Source organism: Rhinolophus hipposideros (genome assembly GCF_964194185.1).
Source record: "Rhinolophus hipposideros genome assembly, chromosome: 4".
NCBI lineage: Eukaryota > Metazoa > Chordata > Mammalia > Chiroptera > Rhinolophidae > Rhinolophus > Rhinolophus hipposideros.
In genome coordinates this window covers 1,943,810-1,971,565 of record NC_138050.1, presented here as the reverse complement: position 1 = coordinate 1,971,565, position 27,756 = coordinate 1,943,810, and the positions used below count along the sequence as shown (strand labels likewise).

The 27,756-nt window shown below is 42.6% G+C and overlaps 2 protein-coding genes across 4 annotated transcripts in view; one reads left to right on the top strand and one right to left on the bottom strand.

Annotated features, from left to right (window-relative positions):
• Positions 1 to 12,132, top strand: part of IL17D (interleukin 17D) — a 47,866-nt gene extending 35,734 nt beyond the window's left edge. Inside the window, exon 3 of the mRNA XM_081045896.1 lies at positions 11,389 to 12,132. Coding sequence (XP_080902022.1) covers positions 11,389 to 11,647 — 259 coding nt within the window. The 3' untranslated portion in view covers positions 11,648 to 12,132. The remainder of the gene's footprint in view (positions 1 to 11,388) is intronic.
• The window catches only part of XPO4 (exportin 4), a 90,545-nt gene continuing 65,223 nt past the window's right edge, over positions 2,435 to 27,756 (bottom strand). For 2 of the 3 annotated variants that reach the window (XM_081045892.1, XM_081045894.1), the window contains 14 exons: positions 27,286 to 27,462; positions 26,552 to 26,694; positions 25,921 to 26,066; positions 24,934 to 25,111; positions 20,184 to 20,343; positions 19,530 to 19,699; positions 18,503 to 18,677; positions 15,498 to 15,791; positions 14,325 to 14,505; positions 12,145 to 12,263; positions 10,613 to 10,743; positions 9,942 to 10,059; positions 9,525 to 9,617; positions 2,435 to 7,745 (listed from right to left, as the gene is read on the bottom strand). In XM_081045892.1, the coding sequence (XP_080902018.1) occupies positions 7,548 to 7,745; positions 9,525 to 9,617; positions 9,942 to 10,059; positions 10,613 to 10,743; positions 12,145 to 12,263; positions 14,325 to 14,505; positions 15,498 to 15,791; positions 18,503 to 18,677; positions 19,530 to 19,699; positions 20,184 to 20,343; positions 24,934 to 25,111; positions 25,921 to 26,066; positions 26,552 to 26,694; positions 27,286 to 27,462 (2,283 nt within the window). In that variant the 3' untranslated portion in view covers positions 2,435 to 7,547. The remainder of the gene's footprint in view (positions 7,746 to 9,524; positions 9,618 to 9,941; positions 10,060 to 10,612; positions 10,744 to 12,144; positions 12,264 to 14,324; positions 14,506 to 15,497; positions 15,792 to 18,502; positions 18,678 to 19,529; positions 19,700 to 20,183; positions 20,344 to 24,933; positions 25,112 to 25,920; positions 26,067 to 26,551; positions 26,695 to 27,285; positions 27,463 to 27,756) is intronic. The other variant, XM_081045893.1, reaches the window with a different exon arrangement.

The following is a 27,756-nucleotide window of genomic DNA, read 5'->3' as shown; positions in this document are numbered from 1 at the left end:
ACTTACTAAAAAGGTTCCCTTCCACGCTGGCAGTTACCAAATCGTAAGGGATGTATCTATTTTCCATTCCCCAAGGCACTCAACCTGTAGTACGTTCCTGCCTTCATTTCCTTTACCAATTTCATTATCGTGCTCAATTCTATATATTCTGCTGAATTGCTTTAAATCCTTTCTAGCATAAGATGAGGATATGAATGAATGGCTCAGCTGCCAAATAATACCATTCAATAGTTCATAAAAAAAGGTTTACAACTTTGGGAGTTAACCATAATTTCTATTTAAAATACTGTTTCTAGGTCTATAGTAGTAATTTATGTTTTATTTTTACTTGGGTCGCTATGAACCGATGACAAATCTGTTAAACCAAATATTTCAAAACCAGGTCTAACTCAACAAAGGAGTAGGAAAGAAAATATATAAAACAAACTAAAATCAATAACATGAACCAAGAAACAAGAACCAAATTTTATGGTAGTGTGTTTTTACAGAGGTAGTGTTTCATACATACAAGAGACTGCCTTGGCTTAAAACTTAACAAGTTAATGTTAAAGCAAATTATTTTTGGTTTGAAACAGATCTTTTTAAGCTTTCAAAGTTTCAGTTGCTGTCATAGCATGTGAGACACAATAGTTATCTTTATGTAAGGTGTATTATTTTTATAATTGAAGTGACGTCAGGAAGTTCAAACAGTTATACCTCCACCAACACTGATGACTGCTCAGCTTGCCAGTAATACATGAGATTAACATTTTCCTGGTGAAACATTTGCATTGTAATTTAATAGTGTTTACAAATCATAAAAAATTAAAAATATCAAAGGCAATTTGATTGACGTTGATGTAAAGGGAAAAGTACTTGTCAAGTTAAACTGGACTTGAATGAACATTTCAAATCAATTTCAATTCAGGAATTATTCCTTTTGTGTACTCAGAAATGATTTTTGTTCATCTTGCTACTCTTCAGAAACGGTGCATAAGAGAAATGGAGATTACTCGGGAAAGATCTCTTAAAATGAAGCTAGACTGTTTTTCTTTATAAAAATAACCAATGACCTATAATTATGAGAACACAGATTCAGGTGTTTTTCTTCCTTTCTTTAAGTGCTTTATCATCAAATTACTCAAATAAACCTAAGCATGTTGTAAAGGATGATCCCTAGAATTCTAGTCCCATAATATGCGTTGAGAAGAGAAAAATACCGTGTTTCCCCCAAAATAAGACCGGGTCTTATATTAATTTTTAATCCATTAGGGCTTATTTTCAGGGGATGTCTTATTTTTTCATGTACAATAATCTACATTTATTCAAATAGTCATGTCATCTTCTGGAACATTGTCATAACATATTAAATGCGTCCATCTGGCTGATGATCTTAACAAGGTCTTATTTTCGGGGAAACACAGTAAGATGAGGAAAATCTGATTAAGATCTTCACAATGGGCATTAGTGTGGTAAAGCCTTTAACTTGACACAACAAAGAAACTTGTGTTATTTCTCCAATTTATGTGGTAACAGCTAAGTTATAAAGAATTAGTGATGCATGAAACTCACTTCGGCAATCAGGATGTTGTTGTTGTAGGAATAATGAGCATATTCAGCAGAAACTGAAATGCTCAAATAAATTTTGTTTAAAATAATACAGTAACTATAGTGAACTCGATAACAATAGCATCATAGTGATTGTGACTGGGGCTCTAAGGGCACACTGTACTGGTGTGAAGATATCACAGTATTTAAAAATAATGACCAGCAGGCATTAGACTTTGTGTTAGGGTAGTTATCTAATGGAGCCAAATGTGTTCTTAGACTTTAAATGTAATGGAATTTATCAAGCATCTATTACTATATTTTATCCATCAGTGTCTTAAATTTTTTCTTTGGGAAGAATAATTTATATTGAAAGAGTTCAGCAGAGTTCTGATATATGTGCTAGAATTTTGACAGTATGCTGACATCAGTGCTGTATGGAGTTTCTGAGCAAGAGATGTTCTCATTAACATCACCAAATATGCCCTCTACTTCCACTTAGTTTTAAAAGACTAAAACTGAAATGCCATTTGAGATTATAAAGACCCAATCTGAGATCCCATGTTTAAAAAAAATCATAATCTCATATTCAGAAGGCATCATTCATAAACCACTCAATATAAACCACTCAATATAAAACAACTGTATTTTTAGAGATGTCTTTTAAGAAACAGTATCATATTTCTATATTTGGGACCTTTAAAATCATCTATGGCTCTCCCAAATGACAGATGATTAGCCTTTGCCCAGGGTACCATCCTTATTAAAGAGGGAAAACAAAAAGTCAAACATTTACTCTGCTTTGTCCTCTTAAACCTGAATTTTCTTTATACACCCTCGGAGTGGACTCAAATCTCAATGTAATCTAACAAATATCATTATAAATCAATGAATATTCAAAGCAAAATCAAGTTTAAAATAAATATATTTTTTCTTAAAAAATTAACTTTTCACTGCATATGTTTACAAGATTTAAGATTAGATAAAGAAGGGACAATCTAACACACAGAATGTAATTTTCCACTTTGCCTGAAAGGCCAAACACAACGACCGAAACCACTAAAAATATTTATTTACTACAAATATGCCCCAAATCCAATGATTTAATGACTAACTCTAAAATTGTTTCTAAGACTGTGAGCTGAGATAAAAATAAATATGCTCAGTATTACAGAATTAAACAAAACATTTTCTTCTGAATCCTGGATAATCTGTTAAGGTTGGGTGTTCTCCCAGAAGGTAATGCAAGTCTTTATCTATACAGATATATGTCATCATGTTTTTATTTTTAATTATTTTATGACTGTGTAATGACCCCAGTGTCAATCATCCTATGATGGTAAATGAACTAGCACCATTTCAATCAGTTTCAAAACAGTCTAGCTAAATACCCATGGACAAATCACACACGGTCAAAACAAAAATGTAATAAAAATATTTAGTGAAAAGACACATTTTAACTCCCATTTATGGATTTAAAAAATACAAATAAAATTTTATCAACTTGATATTCATCTTATAACTGGCTCAATACATAACCTTGATTTATTTCCTAAAATTGTACTGTAGCATCTTTTGAAAAATTAAATGTAACTTTATAACTTCATTAGTAATGTTAATAAAGGTAAATAGTTAAAAGAGTAAACTTATCCCTGGGTCTCTTCAAAAAACTGAAAAGTCTTAGTGTAAGTTTAAATTTTTAATATTTATAAATTTAAAAAATTTTACATGTGCTCAATTGTAGCAGTGGTAACATTTTGTGACGATGAAACCAAAGTCACTGCATAGAGCTTCTGTGTGCAGACAGCAAACCACACCTCCAGTCTTTGCAATGTCATCATTTTATGTGGTAGAAGACACTACACCGGAAGCCTGGACTCAGAACACACTTGAGATCCGTTAGGTACCTAGGTCAGGTGCAATATTTAATTTCAGGCTCAGAAGGTTAGCTATTAGTACATACCTGACAGCTCCTAATAACTGAGGCCTAAGAATATAGACAGAAAAGGAGGAAAAAACCTCTCCACTGCTGGGAAAGCCTGGGAACAGGTAGGAGCAAACCCCGTGGGGGAGGAGGGCATAGACCCTGGGACACAGATGTGCAGGCCAGCCTCCCATCAGCACCCAAGCATCATAGACAGTTCAGTCTTCACAAAGACTTGGACTGGGAGCCAGGGGCAGAGACCGGTCACGCTATCCATCCTCTCAGGACAGAAGGGAGGCCCTGTTGTTCAGCTCCTATCTTTACCTGAACCAAATCTACTCTTTGGCTACATATGTCATGGGCTCCCATCATAACCATTAGGATGACTTTACATTTCTACATCTAAATTAAATGTTTCAGTTCAACTTGAACCATGGCACTTCAATTTGAGCTCAGCAATATACCTAACGTGGACATTTTTAAGTTTACGAAATCTATTTTTAAAGAATTCTTAAATGCAGTGTTTTCAGGACATAGTTACCAAGTCAGAGAATATCCACTTACATTTTAAAATAATTTAAAACATTATTATATCCTCAAATCAGCTATGTTGTCTTGTAGAAGCATTTCCAGGAAATTATAATGTTAAAAACTCATATCCAAATCAGTTCCTTATTCTCTGGTTTAAAAAACAAACAAATAAAAATACCCTAAGAAGTATTGAGGTTCCTTCTGTCGTACAGTTAATATTTTGTTCAGGAACCAATAATGACAACTATCTGTCACAGACAGCTAACTTAGTGGGTCTAATGACAACCACCTGCAGTGACAGAGGTGACAAACAGAAACAAGTAAACTGTAACAGACAAAAATCATATTTTAAGGATTCAATCAACACTGTATACTAGGGTACTCAGACTTGAAATCCTTGAAATCAAGAGTTCATTCCCTTCAATACTTGAGGGGTTCACACAAGTATTAACAGAAATGGGAAACATGGTGACATTAGAAATACAGAGTCAACATTTTTGCTAAAAGAGAATGTTCAATCAAAGACAATAAGGAGAGTGTCATGTCAGATTGAGGGGGGAATTAGAGATGCTGCGTTTTGAAACAAAAATTGTGAAAAAAAGGTAGTGACCATCTCATCTGAACAGAATAATATAATAAAATTAGATACATGGCTTACAATGAAATAAGACTAAATTCTTAAAATTAGTTTGAAAGACTGCAGTTTTTGTTTGTTTTACATAAAATGCCACACTTTATACTAGACAAAAACTCAATGCAGTGATGTTAACATGTCACTCCCTGCCTTCCAACAATTAAAAGACAGTGAGGCAAAAAGACCCACATAACGGTGCTGAAAAGGACACTGTCAAGTACTGTCTAGTAATTTAGCTACCCAGGCAGCCACCCATCCAGAAGGACGATAAAAAGAAGCCAATCCTTTTAACAAGGCTACAAGAATATAGTTACAGGTGCTGTAACATGAATACAAATTGTGAAGGTACACATTGTCCTTAGTGATTGTGCCTTGGGAAACAAATGGGCCAAGGAAAATAAAATCAAAAAATGAATTGAAAACTAGAGGTTAAAGGTTACTACTATACATGAACAACAGAAATTTCATATAACATAAAATTTTTTAAAAATCAAATACTCGACAGTGTCCCTTTAACATATATATAAAAAGGAGGCACAAATAATGTTTTTGTTTTTAAAACTCTTTTGACAACAGTCAGTTTAATTTTTTTTTTTTTTTTAAAAAGGCAATTTGTCAGAATTCAAGCCAGTATTCTTGACATCCACTGGGCCAAGAGCATTGAAACAAAATCCAAAAATAACCTGAAAAGCCAATAAACACAGCTAAAGACAAAATTGGACAAAATAAAACACAAGACCCAAAGTAAACAAATATCCAATTAGGAACACACACACACACACACACACACACACACACACAAACAAACACTTGAGGAGTCTAGCTGTTGCAATTAAGTGGCATCCCCATTACCTAAAAATGGTGATGACATTGTTTTCCAGTTTGCCACTACTCAACATTCTGGTGATATCTTAAGCATTATTTGGTCCAGTCTGAAGTAAATCTTGTTTTAATTAAAAGCAGTTAATTAAAAGCAGTCTAATGAAACTGCAATATTATAATCGCATCTGGGCAAATTTTGTAAACACATTTCCATATAGATAAAAGTTGTTAAATACAGATGCCTTTCCATGGACCAAGGCATTTCTTTCCTACTCCTTGTTTGTGCCCTATAGTAACCTGGTTACAGTTGCCATGGCCAGCGGACCTGCCCAGTCAGTTTCAGGGCCCTCTGGCAAAGCGGTTGCACTTATCACACAGACACACAAGGCTCACACTACCCGCGGGAGCTGGGACACAGACAGTGAGACAGTGCCAATCAAAGTGATTCCTGGTGCTCATGACTTCAAGTTCTTTACAGGAAAGAGAAGAAACCTCAAAGTGTTCAAAGTGTTTTTAAAATATGTGTATTTCATGACGTGATACTTGGTTGTTTCCTAGTTGTCTTTTAAGACGTTTTTGCTCTACCTCAGTTGTTATCCAATGGTGATCAAATTAAAAGAAATGTTCCTCAAAGTTAGGGTTCTAGGCTTTGCACCCGCGCATGTCTGGCGTCACACGTGCAGGCTGGGTCTAGCTCCCACGCTCCAGTTCTGGCAGCTGGAGCTGTCAGCGGCAGTCACACACACATGCACAGTGTCACGTATGAAGGAGCACACTCTGCCATCAGGCAGCAACCCCATGCTCCAGGGCCAGCCGAGCACGTGGGCGCCAAGGACACAGCAGGACACCCGCCCTCCCAGCAGTGCCACATAGCAGCAGGCAGCTCCATATGCCTACAGTTTACACACTAGCTTTCATTCCCACAATCCAACAGGAGTGTGGCAGCAGTACAAAACTCCTGATTAGAAAAGCAAACTAGAGGATGCGTTTACCTCTTAAATTAAGTTTACATGGCTCCTGTGAAGTGAGGAAACACCCCCCCTGGAATCATCACTGCCCCTAATGCCTTGATGTATAACAGTCCGCGGGAAGCAGTCATTCCCATCCTTTGCAGTGGTTACTGCTCAACAAGCCGTTCAGAGCAGAGCTGCGAGGCTGGGCAGAAACACACTCAGTGAGACCACACGCGCAAACCTCTGGTGGCACAGACCCACAGGACACACCATCCACAGGGCACCAGGCTCACCGCTTCACAGCCTCACCACTCGGAAGCAGCAAGACTGGATGTCTGACTAAAACAAATCTGCTCTTTTTGTGTACTTTCTTCTCAAAATTAAGGCAATCAAATAGCTACAGTTCCTAAAGTTCTTTTTATGGAACAAAAATATACATGTATTTTCCTCAAGTTCAGGCATCCAAGAATGCTCCGAGACCTGTTAACACAAAACCTGCAACACCAGCAGATGTTATGAAAGAGTGGTTCCGGGCGTCCCTACAACCACAGACACCTGCTGGCAGTTCCTTCGAACCCTCAAAGGGAAGAAAAAGCACGAAAGCACAAAACCTCTTGAGGTTTCAACGTCCTCTGCCTCGATTCAAAACTTGTGGGGTGGCCGAAGGAGGAGCTTTGGCCGCTGAGATAGCCAGGGTCCGCCAACCGGAGCTCTGACTCCGCAGGTGTCCGCTGGCCCAGCGCCCCAGTGACACAGGTGGTCCACGGACAATGTCTGAGAACCTGCCGAGCATGCGGCCACCTAATACTTCATAGCAGAAACTCTAGGCTTTGGCTAGCCACCTAACGCTTGACAAAGGCAAAAGGCACTGACTGGGATCTCCTGGTGCCCACCCGTCTGCACATGTATGGAATCTCATTTTGAAAATGTTAAGTCACCCTTCAAAACCTACAAGACACATATGAGCGATGGCAGGCCCCTAACAGCGACACTGGCTCAAGGCTGACCTCTCCCATGTCACCACAGTACGATCACACCGCCAGGCTCTCCGAAATCCCAAGTGGCCAAGGAACTGGGGGCAGGACAAGACTCAGTCACCTGTTAACAAGTCAGGGCACTTTGCAGAAAGGGTCTGAATTAGGCATAGTTTTGTTCTTTATTTTACACACAGGAGCCCACCAACATTTGCCATAAACTCCTCTAAACTCTTCAGGAAGGCCATCTTTTGCTTCCGGTCCAGCGTGGGGGGCGTGCTGCTTGCAGTGAGCTTGTTGAAGGCATCTGCCAGTCTCTGGTAAATGATGGGGTCTTGTTGACTTGACAGTAATGTTTCGACCAATTCAGAATACTCAGCCTATTGAAGAGAGAAAGAGCACGTAAGAACAGCCTTCCTCAAACATGGGTAGTTCCTGGAGTCACGCCCCGGGCACCTCTCAGAGGCCAGGTCGGCAGTTCTTCCTACAGGTCAGCACTTACTGAAAGCTTGCCACACACAACAGACTGCTCACCTGTCAGAACAACCCTACGAGGTACCAGGCTCTGTGGATGCTCCTGCTTTCAGGCGACAGGTGGCAGTTCTCACACAGTGAGATTAGTCAGGCCCCTGAGTGAGAATCCAGGCTGTTTGGCTGCAGAAGCCATGTGATCACCAGTTTCGTTGTGTTACCACCTCTGTTTTCAAACCACATGACCCCTGTGTTTTGCATTTTATAGCAAACCTAAGTCTGCAGCCTGACTTCGTTTCCCAGACGCTGCACACAAATATGGCAGCAGCTATTGGGAGCCGGTGGCAGAGTGGGAGGGTGTACGTCGGTCCGCTTTCCAAGTGGAAGGACAATGCCTGAATGACTGCGCACGCAGCTGCCAACCAGCACTGTGCCAGTGGCTCTGGGAGGGCACAGGAGCTCGGGCCACAGGCTGTGCACGGAGCCTTTGTTTTCAGTGCCCCCATAATAAGGCCTTAAACAGAGGGCGGGACTAGGGCTAAGGTAGATTCAACCAGCACAGCTGTCCAAGATAAGCTCTCTTTAAAAAAGGCTGGTCTGACACCATTTTTCATTAGCTTCTTGTGGTGAAACCAAACATCAACTACATTTGGGAAAGAGACAAGCAAGGCGCAGCACCCCACCCGCACCCACAGCCTAGAGCCAGAGCAGCTGCCCTAACTGCCCCCAAGGTACAGGCCTGCTCACGGGCAAGAAAACAGAAAGGGCCAGAAACAGCTGAGCTGTGGGCCAGACCAGTAGGACACTGCCCTCACCCACCCCAGGCCTGCTCTACCTTACAAGGTGTGAAGCTTTTACAACGTAACCACAATGTACGGCTTATGTATGTGGGGACGGGAAGCCCCTCTTCCCAGGAAGCAGCTGGAAATCAGTGACAGAGAAAGGTCTTGAGTGAAATCCCGAGGACCTGCAGCTTGGGGCAGATGGTCCAGGAAGCCCACCCAGTGGGGGTCTTCAGGTGGTATGAAGACCACCCCGAAATCCTATCTTTTTAAAAGGGGAAATAAAATGAAACCCTGAGCACCAGTCACAGCAAATGCTTTGGTCTCTACACTTAAAAACTAATGTCAAGGCTTCTCTAGCCAATCACTTAGTCATGCTGGGACATGTGGGGGGGCTGGGGGAGGTTCTGGGAAACTGAGGCAGCTGATGACCAAATGCGATTCTTCTCGTACAGTTGATGGATCCTTACTCTCCTGGGACAGGGAAGGGACACAGGTGACCCAGGATAACCTTAACCCAGTATCAGTGAGTGCTTGAGTCTCTAAAAGCTCAAAAAAAGAGAGGAAAGAAAAGACACTGTTCCCCAAACTGTAATCGGCAGTACCACACTGTACTCTCCAGACTCTTTGAAGGCAGCGTCCTCTGTGTCCCCAAGCTCACTCATCTTGTTTTCCTAACAGAACTGAGTTCTTCAGGGACAGAAAGCACGTCGCAGTCATTCCCTGACATTGATGCCTGGTTCCTAGCACTGCCGTGGCAGGACATACTTAGGGCTGTGACCATGCAAAGGATGGCTCCCAGCGGTGCAGGCTACAAACGGGGCGTGAGGCAGCAGGGCCTCCCGGGCCAGCGCTGCAGCCCGGGCCGCAGGCCACCAGGCAAGGGAGCGCCCCTCGGAGCGGTACCTGATGCAAGCACACCAGCGTGTAGAAGGCCTCGCCAGCCGCCGTCGTCATCTCCGTGTTGTGCTTTTGCAGAACCAGCATATCAAACGCCAGCTGAAAGGACACAGGGGACCTCTAAGTAAGACCCTGCCCCATTCCATACTTATTATCAAATAAATCTGAAAATTAGAAAAAATGGTGTTTTAAAGCCAAGGAGAGGATACAGATGCAATTACTCGCTGTGGTATAACAATCAAGTTATCAAACTCCCTGTGGTATTCACATCTGTTTTCAAGAGCACAGAACAGAAGTGGGGTTGTATGTCAGAGTAATTATGTCCTTGGCCATGACAAGGTGAGCGCGTCCTCATTTGAGAGATTTATGGGCAGTGATGTAGCCATCCAAGCGGCTGGTCCACATACCACCCAAGCGCCTTACCTTCAGGAAGTGCCGTGTGGCGAGGAACAGTGGGGAGTCTGTCTCCTGGGCCTTGGCACATTGCTCAGCCAGCGGTGTCAGAGCCTCCAGGCACAGCTGGCAAACCTCCGAACTCATCCTGATCATGAAGGTCAAAGAACAAACCAGACAAACCAGAGCGGACATACCTGACTTAGAGCTACTATCAGATGGCTGAGTTTCCAGACGTGAATACAGGGAGTAAGTATATCAGTGCGAAGTCTTCACTGAGCTATGTGAGAAGAGAAGACCCCCAAGGTGTGGAGCTGATCCCTGAGTGTCTGTGGTCTGGGGCTGGCGACTCACAGCATTTCTGATCGTGAGGCACACCTGATAAAAAGCCCTGGCTCTCCCTTCTTTCAGGGAGCCAACATGATATGCTCAGCGACGTTGCATGACATTAACTGGGGCACTTAATAAAACAGTGACTTAGGGACCAGGGGCCCAATGCCTCCGGGATCTGTGAAAGGACAAGATGAGACAAACTAACAAAAAACCCCAAACAATTAGGGCAGTTATAAAGATGGCGACTTTTTAAAGAAATAAAACTGAACCACAAAAGAAGAAAGAAACACACGAATTTTAAAGACTTTTCTTCAGGTAGGCTCTCTCCCTCAAGTGACAAGTGACAATGATGTTCATTTAAAGGATATGACGTCATTCCTAGTTCTAGGGAGTACATCAGACTTTTAAAAAGATCTTCTGGAAGCTGTGGTATTTTTTCAGGAAAAATCTCACAGATAAATGTGATTAATTTGTAGTATTGATTACAAAGGGTTGGAAACTGAAAAAGAAAAGTTAAATATTTAGATGCTTAATGGTATCTTTTCTATTGTCATTAAAAAGTAAAGTAATAACAGATAAGCCTCTAAGTATAATGATTTCTTTAAAACACATACAAAATATAGAAACCCAAATACCTAATTAGATACAAAATATAGAAAACACAAAGACCTAATTAAATATAAAAATAAGTTAAAGGGAATATTTTTGTAACTAATAGGAAAATAATGCATAGTAGAAACAATTATCTTCTGTTTAATGAATAATAAAAGCTACAACCAATTCCTGAGAATTCTATGTGTTTACCTGGAAAAAGTAAACAAAGCAGCCACATCTCAAATTATTAAACGCCCCGTAAATAAACTGTTCCGCAAATGTGTTTATCTGCATTCAAGCATGTTGGAAAACACGAGAAGGTAAGACCAACTGTTTCAAGTATTCATAGAACATAGTAGTCAGCCCTTCACACTCCCCAAATCTGATTTCTGATCTGACAGACCTGCAGAACTGAGGTAAAAAGTAGGCGATCTAATTTAACCTCACTTAAGAAAATACAAGTCTAAATGTTTAATGCTTTATTTGAAAAAATCAAAAAGCCCTACAAGCCAATCACTACCCAAGCTGATTGAACTGCTCCATCCTACAGGCTGTGTATGAACGTGGCTCATGGGTCACCAGAATTCTTCCCAACAGAGACGTCTATCACGAGAGCATGTGGTGACCGCCCACCAGGCTGGAAGTCTGCAGCCTCCCACTCGGACACTCACCTTCCAAGTGCATCTCAGTCTCTCTGTCCTGCTTGCCTGCGTCCCACCACTGTGCACGCACCCATGTCCTGTCCCCACCCTCACCGTCTGGCGAGACTTGTGAGAAAGGGCACCTCACCACCAGCCCCTCAATTCTGAGCAGTGAGACCACGGCACAACGTAGTCAGAAGGTACAGAAAGGAAAAGCTGTGTGATCGTGGGTCCCTACCACCCGATTTCCACATGGAGTGACCTGTAATTCCTTCCCTGCTTAATCCCTCAACCTGAGAACGGTGCTCAGAAGGATCAGAGCACGTGTGCACCTACACGCCTAACTTACTTCATCTGCTTAATGACAAGCAGGGAGGGAGTCGAGACTGCTGACGTGAGGACGCAGCCTCGAGAGGAAGCACTGTTCCTGTCACTAGTGCCTCATGAACGCGGGACTCCGGGCAGGACTGAAGGGGGCCTGTGTCCTGAGCTGCAGGCACGAGTATGAACGACACAGAGCAGGGATGCAGACGCTCCACGTTCACATGTACTTAGATAAGCGGGAACGCAGACACCCAGTTAAATTGGAGGCACGTTCTTGTCTAAACTCTCCTGGGGCCTGGAGCTCACGCATTTCAATGCTCACACCCACCCTCCTCAATTACCTTCAAGAGGTCTTGTGACATCAAGGGCAGAATGAGGTTCACCCCGTACAGAACCACGTCGGCTGCCGACACGGACCTGCCCGCCGCTTGTCCCGGCTCATGTCCTCTGAACACTTCATCTGGTGAAGACAGAAAGAGTGCATTCAGTCTGACAGCTGGAGCAGTACAACGTCCACAAAGCTGGACACATTCCGCCCTCACGGTTGTGAAACACACTCAACCCCAAAGCACAGAACCCGCAAAGCGCACGGTGACATAGCTGGTAAGTGGCCCAGGGTCACCCTTTTGAATTTCACTTTTTAGCGTCTCTGAGTACTCGATACAAAAGACATTCTGTGCTCTACATTACACATATTGTAGAATTAGCATATTCTACTAATGCTCAATCAATATTTTTGAAAAGTAGAATCTACTCCACGGCATGCTGGCCATACTGTGAGTTAGATAATTTCCACAGTGATACCTCTTAGGGGACCCAGCTCTGGCTGCCAGCTCCCTCTCCAGGTACACTATTGACAGGCTGCCTAGGATGTTCATTTTACTTTACAATATTTGAAATATTTTATCTCACCTATTAACTTTATTTTTAAAATAATTACTTAAAAATATGATCTTCCCTTTACCATGTATTTTATCAGCTAATACTGTTCATCATTTTTTATTTTAAGTCTCCGTTTTTCTTTCTTCTAAACTTCAACTCTACCCTTATTCTTTTTACCCATATTTCATACTTTTTTTAATCCTGAGTGTTTTAGCCCGAACTTCTTTTCTTAATGTTTTATTGTGATTTTAATCTTTTTGCTTTCTTATTGTGAACACCTCCTAGCACCTGTATGTGCTCTACCATTTATCCTCAGAACATGGGCAGGACGTGCAACCTGTACCATCAACCTGGGAGGCTGCGGGGCATCTCCCTCTAAATGCCTTTCAGTATTAGCTCTTGACTCTGAGTCAGGTCCCTCAGGGGCCTGGCTCTGACCTCGGTGCCTACACCCCCAGAGGCAACTGACAAGGTATGAAACTGCTGGCTGGTGCAACACGCACCTTTCCAGGGAAGGGCTCAGTAACCACTCCAGGTTTTGAAGGCACTTGACCTAGAAAAGGTCAAGAACTCCTGGGTTAAGAAACACCAACCCGAAGGAATCAGGAAACACAGGGGTGGCATCTTGGTGAGAGGTGGGCCTGGCTGAGTGGCAGCTGCGCTTTGGTACAAAGAGGACTCACTGAGGGTGTGGGACAAGTCATTTCACCTGGGCACCCCAGCTGACTGCAAAGGAGTCAATCTTCTAGATTGCAGTGCACAGTGCCTGGCCCAGTGCAGACCCTGGAAAGGACCTTATGCAGTGAGTAAGGAGACAGAGAGAGAACCACATCAAGTCCAGAAGACACGGGAAAGTGGAAGGTCTCTCATAAGGAAGGGGTGGCCACAACGGCCAATGTCTGCACAACATGTGCCAGGAGAGGCCAGACAGGATTCGTTCTTCTCTTACAAAGCGGCATTTCGTGTTAAGGCAAGGTGGGCAGCAGGGTGAGACCGCGGTGAGGGCACCGCAAATAAACAAGGTCTCCACCATGGGTGACGCCGTCACTGGAAGCAACAGTCCCCTCTTGCCTGCTGGCTGCCGGCCACAGAGCCAGGCACCAGACAGGCTTCACAGCTGATGCGGATGGCACTCTGGAAGGCATCCCCACAGCACTGGCACGGAAGGCTGGCCGAGTCCCCAGGGCTGTGCTGTCGGTGCGCCCCTGTGAGGTCTCCGCAGGGGGGGCCTGAGAGCTCGAGTCCAGTGCGTCCCACCCCGACAACGGCCCTCATGCCACACGCTGGGAGCGCCGGGATTTCCCAGGGCGGTGGCGCAGGGGCCCTGCAACTTCCTGGTGTCTGTGTGCCAGTGACATGACAACCTCCTTGTGCCCCTCTGCTCATCTGTCAAATTCGTGTGACAGTGGCGCCGACTTCACGCCACGGTGCTATGAGCAGTGCTTGGCATTCAGGAAGGACCTAATCAACAGAGATACTATTATTATCGGAGGGGGGCCCAGCCTCACTTTACCCGCACAGATGACACCTGCATCTGCTCTGTACATGGATGGAACTTTCTCAAAGGATTTCATGGAAGGAAAATCCTCCTTTGCTTTAATAGAAACAACAAAGTCTGCCCTCGCGGCCGGCCCCCTACCCGTGTCGCTGAAGTCTATGAACTCCTTGCTCAGAAGGTTGGTGAGCAGCTCCATGATGAGCAGGAGGTCTTGGTACTGCTCCTCCTCCGCCGTGACGTCTATCCGTTGGCGCCCCAGGTTATTCTTAGAGTATACTTGCAACAGAGTAAGGCAGGCCTCGTACAGGTTCATGGCTTTGGACTGCAAGAAAGCACACACAGGTTATGCTCCTGGGTAGGACCTAATCGAAACAATAAAGACATTTAAAAATATAATCTAGTAAATTGACTCTAAATCCTACTAGAAAATTGCTTCAAACTATATTAAAACAAAAACAAAAAGGCATCTACTGAATAAGAGTTATGTTTAAAATACTAGCAATTTTCTAACAATAAAATTTGACAGCCATGTTTTTGTTCATTTGACTAAAGAGGTAATACTAGATAATAAGATTTAAGCAACAGAACTGCTTTTACTTCTTACATAATGCTGATAATTTTAAGATTTAAAACTTATGACTTGCAAAAGCACAGAGCACCAAACAGAAGTCACAAACATTAGAAATGGAACTAGCCTGCTCTCTCAGTAATGCATCTGTGATTACATATATACTACTTAAAATATAACCTCACGTTTGACCTGACAAAAACAATTACAAATCAGGAGCCTATATTAAATGATTTGGGACAAGATTTACACTAATCTGCTAATAAATACAAATATATTTTTAAGACTGTTTTAAAACAGCTTTCTAAATAACTTAATGGGACAAAAAATACATCTTTGTTTATTGAATATAGAAGAAGTTAGTGTGTCTCAACACGCATCTGATTTACAAAACATAAGACACAAATTACCATTTGAAATTTTAAGCCTTAGGGTTCTACCAGAGAAACTGGTTAAAATTTTCTACCATAATCCATTTGTTTTATCAAATATTCCTCATTTGGATGAATTTGATTTAATAACATATTAGCCCAAAGACATTAACAAATTTTTAGGGCAAGAATTTATATTCATTCAATATGCCTTCCTTTGAATAATGAGTTCTTTTGAAAATAGTCTTTTAGAAAAATCTTTTGGAGGCGTGAAAATACTTCAGATAATGTTCATTAAATCTGAAGTAAGGCATTTCCTATTGTGTTAGAGTTTTAGGGAGTCTTCATCCTGAGGATAAAGTAGGAAGTGCTCACCTCTCCAAGATAGCATATCTGTTTATGTGCAACTTCAACAAAAACTTCTATGATGAGATTGACAGTCTCTGGGGTGTTTTTGTAAACTTCCATCAGCCCAATGCAGTTGGTAAGAAAGTCCATTAAAAAATTAAAAAGGATTGCTACGTTGTCAATCTGGGTGGCTTCTGCAATGCCACATAGGGCCTCGAGCGTCGTAGTGATTTCCTGCTTGACTTCCTCCTGCTGACACATCTGCTGGAAGTTCTCTTGATTTATCACTCTTAAGAATCGCTGCTGAAGTGGCTGAAGAACCTACAAAAATGAAAGACGAATTTTCTTAAAAGGTCAATTTACATACTTCATTGATCTCTTCAACTTCATGTCCTCAACTTGGACGGTCAGTTTCCAAAATAGTTCTAATTGCTGGAGGTAGAGAAAGCATAGAAAACAAAGAATATTTGAACCATACATTATATTCCCCATTTTGAGAGTCATCAAACCTTCTGGCAGAAAGAGAAACAACACACAATACATGAAGAGATGCTCAAAAATTAAAGCCACCATGAGATATCACCTCACACCTGTCAGTATGGCCATGATCAAAAAGATGAGATAACACGTGCTGGCGAGGCTGTGGAGAAAAGGGAATCTTGTGCGCTGCTGGTAAGAAGGTAAAATGGTGCAGCTTCTGTGGAAAACAGGATAGCGAGCGGTTCCTCAAAAATTTAAAACTAGAAGTACCTTATGACCCAGCAATTCCACTTGGAATATATTCTGAGGAGATGAAAAGGCTAATTAGAAGATACCTGCACCCCATGTCCACAGCAGTGCTATTCATGGTGGCCCAGACATGGAAACAACCTGAGTGCTCGTCGATGGATGACTGGATACAGAAGTTGTGGTGTATGTGTCTATATATTTTAAATGCAGATGGTGCGCGCGCGCGTGCGCACACACACACAGGAATACTAATCCAGCCATAAGAAAACAAGGACATCCTGCTGTTGAGACCACATGGATGGATCTAGAGGGTATTGTGCTCAGTGAAGTAAGTCAGACAGAGAAAGACAGATGCCATATGACCTCACTTGTATGGGGAATCTATTAAAAAAAAAATCTCAACAAACTCATAGAAAAAGTTTGGGTTTCAGAGGTGGAAGTGGGGAGAGGGAGAATTGGAGAAAGATGGTCAAAAGGTACAAACTTCCAGTTATCAAACACGCACACACTAGGGATGTGTTACACAACATGGCGATGACAGCTAATACTGTTGTATGGTGTATAGGAAAGTTAAGAGCAGAAATCCTAAGAGTCATCGTCACAAGGAAAAAAATTGTTTTAATTTTTTGCCTTTTATTTTTATTGTGTCAATATGACATGATGGATGATAACTTATTGAGTAATCATTTCACAATATATGTAATCATTTCACAATATATGTAAGTCAAACCCATATCCTGCATGTCGATTACATCTCAATTAAAAAATTATTTCTGGAAAAGCATAAGTGCATCCTTTTATCTCACTTCCTTAAGTAATTTCGTTGAAAGGGAGGGAGGGAAAGAGAGAGGGAGGGAGACAGAGGGAGAGAGAGGGAGAGAGAGAGAGAGAGAGAGAGAAAGAAACCACAAATCACAAAATACAACTTCCTCAACACCATTCACAGAATTCTGCCACTATCTTCATCTCTTTCCAATAAAATAAGCCTCCACAGTAGAGACTGGCAAACTGTTTTCTGTAATGGGCCAGAGGGTACCTACTTTAGACTTGGCAGGACACACTACCTCTGGCCAAGCTACTCAGTTATAACTGCACTGTAGTGCAAAAGCAGCCACAGACAAGATGTAACAATTGAACGTGGACAGGTTTCAATAAAACTTTATTTATAAAAGCAGACAGCAGGTCGGATTTGGTCTGTGGGCTATAGTTTGCCAACCTCTGTTCTACAAGGTCAAGCCCAACATAAGCTCTTGCCAGTTTTTCCCTTTCCAACTCCTCTTACATAGAACGTAACTTCAGATAACCAGTGCTGCGCTGGGTATGAATGAACAGGCATATTCATGAAGCTGTACTATCATAATACAATGATTTAAACTAGAAATACATGGTCAGCCTGGTTTTCCCTCTGCTCCCGAGGTTACACCTGCCTAATGTCTGCCCCTTCTCAAGCAAGGACTAAGGGTGGCAAGCTGCATATACTGGTAATGGCTGGTTCCCAATTTAAAGCTTATTATATGAAACAACATCCCTGCTGGTTGTCAGGGGTTGAATTATGTTACCCCAAAGTTGGTACGTGAAGTCCAAACGCCTAGTACCTCAGAACATGCCCTAATGTGAAAATAGGGTTGTTTCAGATGTAATTGGTTAAATTAAGATGGGGTCATTCGGGTGGCCCGTAAATCCTGTGTGACTGGTGCCCTTACAAAGGGGACATTTGGACACAGACGTGGAGAATGTCCCATCAAGATGAAGGCAGAGATGGGGTGATGACAAGGAGGAACATGGAAGCCGCCCGCAGACCACCAGAAGATGGGCGGAGGCTGGCAAGGCTCCCCCGCAGCCTCAGGGAGAACCAGCAGCCGAGACCTGGACCTCAGACGTCCAGCCTCCAGACCTGGGAGACGACACACTTCTGTTGTTTAAGCCACACATTGGCGGTATTCTGTTGTAGCAGCCTGGCAAACTCATACAGTGGTTAATTCATATCTTCTTGTTCAAGACAAGCTACATCTCACTGATCGTTGATGAAGAATTAACACACTAGTTCAGGCTTTCATCTGAGTTGGGGAAAATGTGCCTGAAGTACGGAAACTTAATAATAGTCAATGTCATCATATCAGCAGGTGTGGACAAGTCGTAAGAAGATATTTGTGAAATAATAAGCGCCAGCCTACTCATTAGGAGCGAAAAATGTCAGAACAGCCATGACTAACACGGTTATGTCTCCACAAACCATTTTCTGGCAACACATACACAAAACAAGTAATTGCACAAGAGGGGGCAACGTAAACAGGGACTGTCACCTCCGTCCAATACTGCTGTTTGGTCTCTGTGTCCATATGTGCGAAACCTCCCAAGACAAGAGCTTTCATCAGCGACCTCTGCACAGGACTGGACAGGAAATTCAGAGGTGGGCTTCGGCTGGCAAACTGCTTAGCTAAATTCCACCAGTTTTCACACTGAATTACCAAGTTGGCCCTGTGAGAAGAAACAACAAAATACAAGATGCACTACTTACATTGTACGTAGACTAAGTAAACCAAAATGGGAGAGGTTAGATTTAAATATTTTTAAAGTGCAGTAAACTTGGCATAGACTTTGGAATCTCACATCTTGCACTCAAATCTCACTGGTAATCCGACAATATAAAATGTACTTAATCTCTCTGATCTGTAAAGTAGGGATAACGATAGCAATGACAGCCCCAAATCTCATGGCGGAGATTGACGTGATTAAATAAGATACTCTACAGGAAATGCTTGGAACAGAGTCTAGTAAATTATAAGAATTTAATAAACAGTAGCCAAATGACAATAGTAATAACAGTAATCATATACCGATGCGGTAAGAAAAATAAAAACATTTCCAGAATTTGCTATAGAAGCCACTAAAAATTTTACTTTGCAAAATTAAATTAAATGTAATTATTAAAGTATCAGTTTTTCTCATCTTTAAAATGCGGTAATACTATTAGGATACGTGAATAATGAAATGAGACTATTCTATATTAAAGTGCTTTTAACACTTTTAATTTCTAAATAAATTACTAAACTAAACATACGTTACTCATAAGATACTCTGATGCCAAATCCTAAACAGTTGAGGCCATCCTCACTTGTAACAGGGAAGGCCCTACCTGCATTTGTAACAATATGACATTGTTTGTTAAACACACTGCTCCAAACATGCAGAGTCTACCTGGACCTTAGGAACTTGTAACGGTTTGCCACTTGAAAATACCACACAAAAATGCAAACTGAAGTTACAAACACACACAACACACACACATGCACACACACGGAGGCTGCCTCTTGCAACCAGTCAGCTTACCTCTCTCTTCTTTCCACCAACGTGACAAGCAGCTGCACGGTGTCGTTCGCGAGGTCCTGCTCGCTGCTCCACACCGAGAGGTTGCTGATGACTTTCTGTAAGAGGTAGCCAATAATCCACTGAGAACCCTCAGTGTCTGCTCCGAATGCTGTGCTGAATGGCAGACTTATCTTAAGAGAGAAAACAATTTTTTTTAAGCCAGAAGAAAAGATCAACTGAAAAAGAAAATCTGCAGAAAAATCAGACTAAAATGAGCATCTAAATATGAACTACTGCTTACTTCACGTCAATTTCAGAAATGAATTGACTTCCATTAAGTCCAAAAGAGACATCCTCGATCCACTTACGTTTTCCAATGTGATTTTCCTGTCAGCTTTAATCATTCTGTTATTAACATGCTAACATGGTTTTTATACCACATACAATAGACCCATTCTCAGATAGCAATGTATAACTAAAAATTGGTTAAAATAAGCTCAAACGATATGCTCCAAGAGGAGTTATTAAAATATCATACAGCTCTCTTCAACGGAGAGAATGTCCATTCAGCGCTTAGTCACACTTTGGCAAGAAAATCACCAAGAAAAATGTCCTCATTTCTACATCTGCCATCATCACGAATGCAAGCGAAGATCAACAGCTTCGCATTCTGACCTGATCATACAGCTTCTCATCCACCAGCAAATAAGTCTTGGCCCAGCGTTTCAGGAACCAGACAATGTCTTTCCCCATCTGAGGGCTCAGCAGGTGAGTGAGGTCTGCTCTTATTGCCCGAGACTCAACTTCTGAAACTCTCAGAATGGCAGATAACAGCCTGCAGGTATAAAAGAGAAGTCATTTATTCTCTGATCTATTTGTTGGCTGTCTAACCATACTGTCTTCATAAAAGTTCCTTTTTGTATCTCAACTCCCTGGATTCAGGCCAGGCTACAGTTGACATTTTCCTCACTAAGGTTGTAGACAAATGCCCCACTACTGCTGACCCTTTGGAAAGTAGGAAATGAAACAAAGCAAGGGAGAGGAGTCATGGCCAGACTTAACATCTGTTGAAGCTGTAGCTGCATTACCATCTTAGGAGATTTTTCAGGTTTAAGACGGAGAAGTACAGAAAATCAAAAGTTCAGAGCAAACACTAAAGCTCTCAGCCCACCACACTACCTCCCTCTGCCATGGCTGGCACTGTCTCATAGATTGGTTTTAAGGTGCAGGCTCTGGTAACTGACTGTCCCACAATGTTCTATATACAGAGTCTTGTCTCTAAATCTGATATTCCCATTTATTTCCTGACAAACTTGATTCTTAAGGATTAATTTAAAAATAAAAATCTTGCACACAATGTCCTTCCCTAAGTCGTGTAACTCATGGCTGTGTGGTGTTAACAACAGCACAATGCACAGATAAGTCAGTCTCTGTTCTGGGGTGGGAGTAGGGAAGCGCATAGCAGAAGTGGGGCACATTTAACTTGACTTCAGCTAAAAGGCCCAGCAGAAAGGACTGATTGGAAAGAACCATTATCACATGATTACTGTGAGTATCAGATCCAAGGGGTCTGTCATCCCCTGAGGTCTGCTGCCATCAAGTTGATTGACATGGTCTCCGTGTGATGGAATCTCTCGGGCAGGCTTCAGCTTTTTATCCACCTGGCCATTTCACACGGCCAGAGACTGCTGACCACACTGCCCTTCTGAGATGGCCCCTGGCACCGTACTCCTGAGTCCCCACTCTGTTTCTCACTCTATCCCAGACTGACATCTTCCTCCTCCTCCTCTGACCTCTTCACACAGGTGGTTTGTAAGGTTCTGCTCGCGAAACCCTTTTTTCACTATACATACTCCCTGTACCACTAGTGCTCACTTTAGAAAATTATTTTAGCGTGTATGTGAACAAAAATACCCTAACAGCCTCACAACACATTTAAGTTGAAGTATCAGATTTTTTCCCATGAGAATAGTTTTAAATGGCACAATCTGCAGCCTAACAGAATTTGAAATAGTTACAGTCACCATTTAAATTTATGCACTGGGATACAATTAACATAGTGTTGTGATACCCACCATCATCCATATGAAAAGTAAACAAGTTGGAAATTTTACATTGTTTCTTTAAATTTTTAATTTAATTTCATTCCCCCATAGAATATTATTCTAATATAATAAATTTTTATACACATTTTATTGATCACATCACATACTTCTCTGAAATAAATGTCCAGATACTGAAATATGATTTTTAAAAATTTCCAATGATCATAAGACTTTTATAAATGTCTTCTAGATTCAGCTATCATTATAATACATATTAGTGTACAACTGAGCAAAATATAAGAAATTTAAATAATTAAACATAAGTATAAAATTTTATGCATCTCTGAATGAGATTAATGTAGCAAGGTTTTATTTTTTCCAAATTAGCTCATGTATCTGTGAAAAAATATTACTTACTGCTAAAAGGAGGTAGCTGAATATAATTTGATTCCTGTTTTCATATTTTGATAACTATATGCACCGAGAAAATTTGCTCACATAACTAAGTGGAAAGCATTTTTAAAACAGCAGGGTTCCTCAATTATTTGAACTTCCAAGTTATATGTCAAAAGTCACAGAGATCTACCGTCAGAAATAAACTGTAATAACCTGGTAGCTGACAACGGGATTAGGTCCCTCTGCAGTGTTATTTACTGCAAAGGACTGAAAACCCCGACTTCCAAAGTGCCTGGCTCTCCTTCCTCAGTCCCTCCCCACTGCCTACTGGGAACTGTCCTCTTATTAGGCACACTGCAGGTTTTACACACCCGCCAACCCACCACAGGGAGATTCCGCATGAGGGAGAGCTGTGGCCTTCTGTGTAAAATGGAAACAAGGTAAGAGGACAAGCACCTCAGGCAGGTAAATCTGCGGCTCCCTCCCTGGGCACCTGTGTTCACTCCTCCCTCTCCTTGTCACCACACTCGCAAGCAGCAGTGTCCTCGAGCTGCCCGCACACAGCCATCTGTCCTTCTACCTTCACTCTGCCACTAAGGCGGACGCTGCCTCACTTACCTGTCTGTCGTCCTCTAATCTATCCTCGACACTATAACCCTCCCAGAGCAATCTGACCAGTTCCCTCCCATCTCAGAGCCTTTCACCCTTCTCGCCCCTCGGTTAGCAGCTCCACAGCGCCCCTCCTACTTCTCCATGCCCATCAGACGCTCCCTTCAGGCCTTCCCCCACCCTCCTGTCAGTGCCCAGGCACCTTCCGCCTGCCATCTCTTCCAGGAGCCCTGCCACAGCCGAGATGCCCCGACGCTTCTCCAGCACCCTCACCACACTTCTGCGGTACCCTCAGATCCTGGCACCTCGGGCGGCTGACGAACGAGCCGATGACGACGGCACACTACTGTGTTAGTGGCTGCTGTCCCAAGATGAACACCTGGTCCTATTCAGTTTCTTCAGCTGCTATGTGAATGTATTCTGTATCTCAGACAGCAGTCAGGGTCCCACATCCCATCTTGGCTTTATGGGAAACCCTGGATCACCTTGCATTTCACAGCCCCCCACTCAGCCCAGCGCACCAGCTTCCCCTGACTCTCGCAGGCTCACCATCACTCTGGCCGGGCCAGCATCTTCTCTGGGTGACTGCATCGACACCCTGCTCCCCCCTCTGCCCAATACTTCTCTCTCAATGCAGCAGAGTAAGCTTCCCAGCTCACACCCCACATGTTCAGAGCAGAGACTACGAAGGCCTGAGAGAGCCGGCACACATCCCACCATCCCCACCGCCTACCCAGCCTGCCTCATGCTGCTGTACCCACAGCGGCCTTGGCACAGCTATTCCCTGGCCTCCAGGGCCTTCGCCCACCTCCGGCCTTTGCTCACCAGACCTGATCACCCTGTAGTCACACTCCTGACACCCCACTCATCTTCTTCCCACACATAGTCCCCAACATGCTACATAATGAACTTATTTAGCATCGCTCTCCTACAACGAGCTGCAAAGGGGAGCGATTTGGGTCTGTTGTGTCACTGGCATATCACAAATCCTGGGACAGAGCCCGCTCCATAGGACGTGCTCAACCGCTGTTAAACCACCACTTCTGCAACGTGAGCTACTTTTAGCTCGAACAAGGACTTTTCTCCCACATCCCATTCAGCTTCACATTAATTCTTTGGACTAAAACAAACAAAACAAAAACAAGGGGCGATGTTCTTGGTAGGTGTTCACCGCAGCTTTCCATAGTCTCTGTTCTCACATACCACAATATTTTGCTACCGCAATCATACCTGGGACTGGCAAACATTGAAAACGCACTGAAAATACAAGGAAAGCACTGCTGATGACACTGCCCAGCAAGAACTATGACACAGAGTATCATGTGACAAAACCCAGAACAATCATTCACCACGAATCAAAGCAAAGCAGAGCAATGGTTTCCAGACACTCAATCTAATGGCTACTGTCTCCCAAGGAAGGGAGGAGACTATTCCAACAGCACTGGTATTTTATGTCAAACAAGAGAATGCAGCAATAAAGGAATAAATCCCCCAACATTGCCTTACTATTGGCTTAACAGTTCAGTTTTTTTGAAAATCGTATTTTCTACTGCACAGGTTTAAATGACACTCATGTATTTTGTCGTTAAAATAAAAAGAGTGACAGGGACAACACCCACCCTGCTTGAGTTACTGATTTTGCAATTGACAACAACCAGTGGTATTTCATTACTGACATCTCTGCCTGCCACCTAAAGTTAGAGCACTGAAATTTAAAGTACTGTTTTCAAATTTACTTTTAGGAGGATGTTCAGTCGGAGTTAACCTCTCCTTAACGTCCCAATTAAGAATTAATAAGAAAGTGGCCGTTGCCATTAGGAAGATCAAGGGCATTCTCGTATGGGAGGCACACAGTCTCATAACTTTACTGACAGGCTCTCAGTTTCACATATTCACCAGGGTAAATATTTCCACTGTGTAAGACAGGATCACAGTTTTCCTTAAGTGAAGACACTGACACACAGCTTCGGCTTTGTGTACCACAGGCTTGTCAGCATGCGTCCGGCTGCTGAGACCCACCCATGTTCCGTTTCTCGCACTCAGTGTGCCCGGCCCACCTTAGCACGGCCTGCTGACAGACGGATGAGGGAGAAGGTCAGAGCACAGTCCATTGGGGTGATGTCCCTTCAGAGGCTCACTGTGTTCAGCATCCCGGATGTCTGTCCCCCTCAGGACTGGGCATGGCTGTCAGGCTCACCAGAGGGGTGCTGCTTACATACACTGGGTCCTGGCCGTCCTGATTTATGTCAAGGCTTCTCCAAGTTTTCTTTCACAAATGAGACTGAACGTGCCTATCACTCAAGTCATCTACCCATCAACTCAGAATTTATAAAACAGTATAAATTATAAGAGCACAGCTATAGAGGTCATATTACCTAATCACAGAATCTGTTCTGTTGTACCCTGGGATGGAAGAAGCTTTTTCTCCTGGAGATCCCAAAATTTGAAGTGTTGTATTAATGTCAACTTCAGATGAGTGCTTAATGGAATATTCCATTATTTCTGGAGGTATTAGCGGAGTCTCTCCCTGAGTATCATCAGCTAAGAGGTAGCCTTCAGTTTAAAAAAAATTAAAAACGAACACTTAACAAATCTCCAGTTACCAAATTGCACTATAAATGTTTTCAGTCTTACGTGATTTATATACATCAGATAAATTGATGTAAAAGTAAATTATAAATTTAATATATTTATTCCAAGTTTGATGAGAAGACGTTCTATTTCTTAAATAATTAACTCTCAAAAAACAGGAAAGGACAAAGGACAAATGTTTTAGTCAACAACTTTATAATTCATACTGACATGTCGGCTTTTCCATATACTACCTTTTAATAATTTTCAGTAATATATTCTGTAAAGTTAGTAGGAATTTTATGATTATCTATATGAAAAGTCAGTATTTGGGAATGCTTTCTCAAAACTTAGTACTTCTTTCCTGATTATTTACAATACAGAAACACCGGCAGTATGGCTACAGAAGAAGACTCTAAAAACCACACTGCCGAGATGCGCATCTGGTCCCACCTTACCACGGGACACCACGGGCTGGTTACTTACAACTAAGTCTCAGCCACTCCATTTATAAGATGGGACAGTAACAATGACAACAATAATATCTAATAACAGTACTAGCTCCGTGGACTATCAGGAGCTCCACATAAAACACTTGGTATGCAACAGGCACTGATTACATGTTAAACACTATTTTTAAAAGAACACATCTGTAGCTGTAACATACAACAGCTGGCTCCATATTTCCTCCAATACTCGGTATGGACTATTGTTTTTAATACATGAAGCTTCTTTTAAGGCTTAAACTGCTCAGCTGGCAATCACATTTTAAAAAGAAATAACCAACCAACCTGTAACTAAAATAAGCCAGTGAATGTCTTCGTACAGATCATCAAGCATTTTGTTGTCAATGGTGCCGGAGCCAGGGGAAGCCAGTAGGTGCTGCTGATGGCGCTGCAACTGGCCATGGAGCCTTGTCACCCTTTCTTCTAATAAACTAGAGGAGGATAAAAGCAACAGCGTCAGAAAGTTCAGTAAGCAACACTAGAACAACCTATAACTTCCATGTGTTAGACCACATAAGTTAAGATGTTAGCGAACACACAAATACGAGTCTTTACTATAGTTCACAACTCTTCTCAAAGCACTACAGGAACCGTCATTTATCATTTGACACAGAATTAAAACAGTGCTTTATAAATAATGAAGGCTTACAACAGGCATTTGAAAACTGGTTATTCCAAGTGTTTATTACACGGGTCAAATCGTGTGTCATACCATGTTTTCCATAATCTGTCTGCCATCTATGCTGTAGTGCCTGGGCTCCAATGTACAAGCCAAGAAATGCAACCATGAGTGTGTCTGTCCGTCTGCTCCAGTGTGCTGGGTAAGGGGGGTGGGTATTTAAAGTCTTTAGCACTTAAGCGTTCTCCCGGGAGAGTGGACAGTGTTTGCTCCATGGGGCTCTGTGGCGGCGTGTACCTTGTCAGAAGAGGCATGCAGTGCTCAGCAGCGATTCTTCCCAGCATCCCTACGCTGGCTAGTTGATCTGAAAACTGGTCTCGATCATCCTCTTGAAGCTCACTAATTTCTTCTTCCTCACGAGAGGCCACACCATTTGCAGTCTGTTCCAGATGAGAGAGACAGAGTGAGGAGCTGCACTCTTGTGTCCCACAGCCACGCGTTTCCATTGTGAACTAACCTGGGCCCGCCACAAGAGAAAGGAGCTGGCCAGAGCCAACCTTCAGGGCAGCTATCTAGGCCCCCTCTCTAACTATGCCGATAGCCCGGAGGCACCAGAAAGGGGAAAACAGAAGAGAAAGAAGTGAAGAGTATCGCCCCACAGCACACGTGATAAACCAGTCACACACACACTCACTCACTCGCTCACACCGGACAACTGGACTTCTGTCACTGAAAAGAGCTGACGTGGTTGAGATCCATGACTCTGAGGCACAAGAAGTCACTCATACCACTTGACGACCAGGAAGACAGAGGCAGTAACTGAAAACGGGAGAGAAAGGAGGCAACTACCAGTCACAATAGGGTGCATTTAGACAAGGGGACGACTTCTGCTGTCCGTCCAATGCTCTCAGCAAATCCTCTCAGGAAGCCCGTCCTACATTTCCAGCATTATACAATATACAACAGGGTAAAATAGACAAGACAGAGCCTATGATGAGACAAACGTCCTTACAATCCGGCCTAAAACTTACCAAATTCCTTGTGCCGTCTGGAGCAGCCAGGTGGCACTGAATGTAGGAGTTGAAGACTTGAACTGCATGCTGGGTAAAAAAGCCTTTATGAAAATGTTTGTCATCTTGGACCAAAGTGAGCCAGGACTCCAGCAATTTGTCATATGCTTCCATGTACACCATGTCATCCTTATCAAGCTAAGAGAAAGGAAGATTCATAAAGCGATGGACATAGAAAGAAGATGGGCATGACAACAAGAGTCACGTAGCTACGCATACATTTAATAAGTTTTTCCTTTAACAAATGTCCCCAGTTATTCAACAATCGAGCTGAGTTTGTTGTAAAATTAACTGATCAATTCAAACATTGCAATAAAAACGGGTAGGCTTTTTATTAAACTTTCTAAAACCTTTCTAACTTCATCTAAGTAATGCTTAGGCAAACAGGAATTAATGTTCATTTTTTTTAAGAAGACTAGCTGTTCAGTGCTT